The sequence below is a fragment of the Orycteropus afer genome, unplaced genomic scaffold (genome assembly GCF_000298275.1).
Source record: "Orycteropus afer afer isolate SDZICR_OR568_19922 unplaced genomic scaffold, OryAfe1.0 scaffold00011, whole genome shotgun sequence".
NCBI lineage: Eukaryota > Metazoa > Chordata > Mammalia > Tubulidentata > Orycteropodidae > Orycteropus > Orycteropus afer.
This window is the reverse complement of record NW_006921598.1, coordinates 11,509,369-11,513,127: the sequence shown is the minus strand read 5'-3', so window position 1 is coordinate 11,513,127 and position 3,759 is coordinate 11,509,369. Positions and strand designations below refer to the sequence as shown.

Below are 3,759 nucleotides of genomic sequence, written 5' to 3'. Positions count from 1 at the left end.
AACCACAGTTGTGGGTTCAATTCCAGACCTGAAGGGCAGCTAGGGGCCATAGTCTCAGTGGTTACACCAGGCTCTATTGGGCCAGCAAACCTGGTCCCCCTGTGTAGAAACTTTTTAACATGTATTTTTATTTGTTATTATAAATATTACTCATTGCTATGATCTCTCTGTTCTTGCTTTTGGTTAATAATGTTGTTGTTATGTGCTGTCAAGTCAGACCCAACTCATAGCGACCCCTCCTTGGGTTTCTGAGGCAGTATCACTATGGAAGTAGATTGCCCCATCTTCCTTTTGAGGAGTGGCTGATGGGTTTGAACCACCAGCCTTCTGGTTAGCAGTCAAGTGCCTTAGGCACTATACTACCAGAGCTCCCTTTGGTTAATAATACACAATAAAAATATAGTAAAATATGCAAATGATTTCCCAACCTCAAATCTAGCCTTTGCTTTCCACTTTTTATTTCATACTATTTTTTCTAGCACTGTTTGCAATTTTGATGTTTATTGCTTCCTTTTCTTCAAGCTCTGATGAAGGTGTTGATGAATTAGGCAATATGAAACAGCTGAATAATCAACTCCTGAGTAAGCAAGAGGTGGTAGTAAAAAATGGACACATATTAAGTTAATTTCATAATGATTTGAAATAATAAAATTATTTAATTAACTCTTTTCCTACTCTCAGGTGAAGGCTATTGTCCTGGATCCTCGTAATGGCTTTAATATGGATAGAACTCTCATAAAAAGTGACGTGCAGAAACTTGTTAAGGTGATTATCTAGCAATTCTCAAAGTTGGAATTACTTGTTCTCAATTCTAGCTGTTGTTAGGTGCCATTGAGTTGGCTGTGTCTCATTGCAACCCTATGCACAGCAGAACAAAACACTGCCTGGTTGTGTGCCAGCCTCACAATCCTTGCTATACCTGAGCCCATCATTGCAGCCACTGTGTCAGTCCATCTCATTGAGAGTCTTCCCCTTTTTCGCTGACCCTCTGCTTTACCAAGCATGATCTCTTTCAATTCTAACTACAGTGTTTGTATTAGTCACCATTGCCTTCAGATGCATGAAGCAATAGTGGAAATGACTGTGATAACCAGACAGAAACTTATTGGCAGCCTTGGAGGAGAGTTTTTCTATCATGGTTCATTTCTTCCTCCAGTTCAACTAAGTTGAAAAGAATCAAGCTCAATATACTTTTAAAGTCACAGATACATAAACTAGCAAAATATATCATAATTCAAGTGATAAATAGTATCCTTATCTGAGTTAAAAATCATGTAGATGAGCTAATCCTTTTATTTGTAAAGTCTGGTTTTAGAATAGTACTTTTCCTTGGATGATCTAGGTGCACAGGCTTCCATAAAAATAGTGTCCAGTTGTCACTCCTACGTTCTACCTCCACCTCTACTTCCGCACACCTCAGGAAAGCAGATTTCAGCTGGAGGAGGTGGGTGTGAGGGTGATGTTGCTAATGTGGTTTCCAGCTGTAATAAATTAACACTAAAGGGAGAGATAAAGAGCTCTGGTGGTGTAGTGGTTAAGACATTTGGCTGCTAACCAAAAGGTTGGTGGTTTGAACCCACCAGCTGCTCTGTGGAAGAAAGATTGGGTGTCAGCTTCTGGAAAGATTTATAGCCTTGGAAATCCAATGGATGTCGCTATGAGTTACTCAATGACAGTGAGTTTCGTTTGATTTTGGTTTTAAGGAGTGAGATGACAAAGAAAAAAAGAAAAAGGAAAGAAATTCAGGTTGACTAAGGAGCTCTGGTAGCGTAGTGCCTAAGGCACTTGACTGCTAACCAGAAGGCTGGCGGTTCAAACCCACCAGCCGCTCCTCGGAAGGAAGATGGGGCAATCTACTTCCATAGTGATACTGCCTCGGAAACCCAAGGAGGGGTCGCTATGAGACTCGATGGCACATAACAACAACAACCCAATCTAAAAAGGACAAAGGAGAGAAGTGGGTTGAGTTACCTATGTTAAAAGCGAAAGAGAGAGAGAGGGAGGGAGAAAGAGTGAGAGGGAGAGAGGGACAGGGAGACAGGGAGAGAGAGCAGGAAAAAAAAAAAAAACCAGAAGAGGAACTTTTGAAATAGAAGGCAGAGCTATAAAACTTTTGTGAGCTAAAGAGGATAGCTGCAACAGGTTTTTATAAAATGCATATGACCCTACCATCAGCAAAGAAGGATTGTTGTTCAAGACTCAAATAAAACAGTAATAAGGAACTCTAGAAGAGCTCTAGAGCACTGTTAGTTTTGTGGGACATTTGTCCACATTTAAACTGCACAGACTAACCAGAATGTCAAGTTTCTTGCCTTCAGATGGACTGTTTGCATCTGGGCATGGTGATACTGGTTAACTCAGAAGAAATAACTTGTTACCTACTAAATAGTAGGGGAATAATTTATTATAAATAACTATTGTTGGTTGCATAGGCTATAAAGTATAAAATCCTCAAAGAGAATAATAATAAAAGGGGTTATTGGTGGCTAAGTATCACAACCTTGCTTTGATGGGTCCCTTTACTTTTGAAAATAACTTTGGAAAGCTGAGTGCCTCAGAAAATGTAACTAGAAGCATTCATGGGCTATTCTTTTCTAGCTTTGTGTGGCTCGGCTCTTGGATAGTAAAAATCCATCTCTGGACACCATTAAGATGCAAGTCTACTTTGATATGAATTATACAAGTCGAGGTAACACATCTCTACCCATTTCAATGATTTTTTAAAGATTTCATATTGCATTTTAAGTAGCAAACACTTTTGGGAGGGGAGCAATATTTTGACATGTTTTCCAACTTTGAAGAATATAATAATGTTGGAATTGCTAAATAAGAAAACCACTAATGGCTTTTGTGAGTATTAACAGTTAATTCTAATTATGATGCCCATAATAATTATGTTTCCAAGTGTTATAACCTTCATGACACTAACACATAGTAATTAGAAATTAAAACAACCAGTCCACTAAAGTTCAAAGTTTTTAATTTGGATGTTTTTCTTTGTTCCTGGTTTATATTATCATCTCATACCAGCTTAGCCAAATTATGTAACTGGCCATAAAAGAAATGAAAGATGGAAAATTTAAGTTTAGAACATAGTTCACTCTGCAGATAATTTAATACACACATCAAAGACTAGTTGGAAACAAGAGAAGGAAAACGAATGTCTCTGTAGACTGCCTTGCCCCTACTGATGCAATAATTATTAAACATTTGGTGATGGTTTCTTTGTTTTTTTTCCCCCTCAATGTATTGTACTTTTAGTTATGCTAAATCTATTTAAAATAATCTATCTTGCTTTTTTACTTGATAATAATGACATTTTAAAGCAATAAAAATCATCATGCGATTGATGCAAATATAAGTGAGGGTTTTTTAATTATTATTTGCAAGAAATTCTTAGTTGCTTTTGTGGTAAGATTTTAGGTGTGAACTGTGCATGGCCAATATGTTAATCAATGCCCTTGTAATGGTAATATGGGTTGTATCATTGGATCAGTTGCAAGAATCACCACTAGGATGCTCATGAAGATAGTCTCCTGCTACATTTATTTAAGCCTGTTGTTGTTGTTATGTGCCGTCAAGTCAGCCCTGACTCATAGCGACCCCTCCTTGGGTTTCTGAGGCAGTATCACTACGTACTGAAGGAAGAAGGAAGAGCATAGGTACTGAAACAAGGCGGGCTTGTGCTTACTCACTGATCTGCACTGAACACTTTCCCTTGTTACCCTCCCAAGAGGGATCGGGTCTCCGGGAGCTAGG

The 3,759-nt window shown here is 38.4% G+C and overlaps 1 protein-coding gene across 1 annotated transcript in view; it reads left to right on the top strand.

Annotated features, from left to right (window-relative positions):
• Positions 1–3,759, top strand: part of CFAP206 (cilia and flagella associated protein 206) — a 79,875-nt gene that overhangs the window by 19,168 nt on the left and 56,948 nt on the right. The window contains exons 3-4 of the mRNA XM_007951484.2: positions 682–765; positions 2,599–2,689. Of these exons, the coding sequence (XP_007949675.2) occupies positions 682–765; positions 2,599–2,689 (175 nt within the window). The remainder of the gene's footprint in view (positions 1–681; positions 766–2,598; positions 2,690–3,759) is intronic.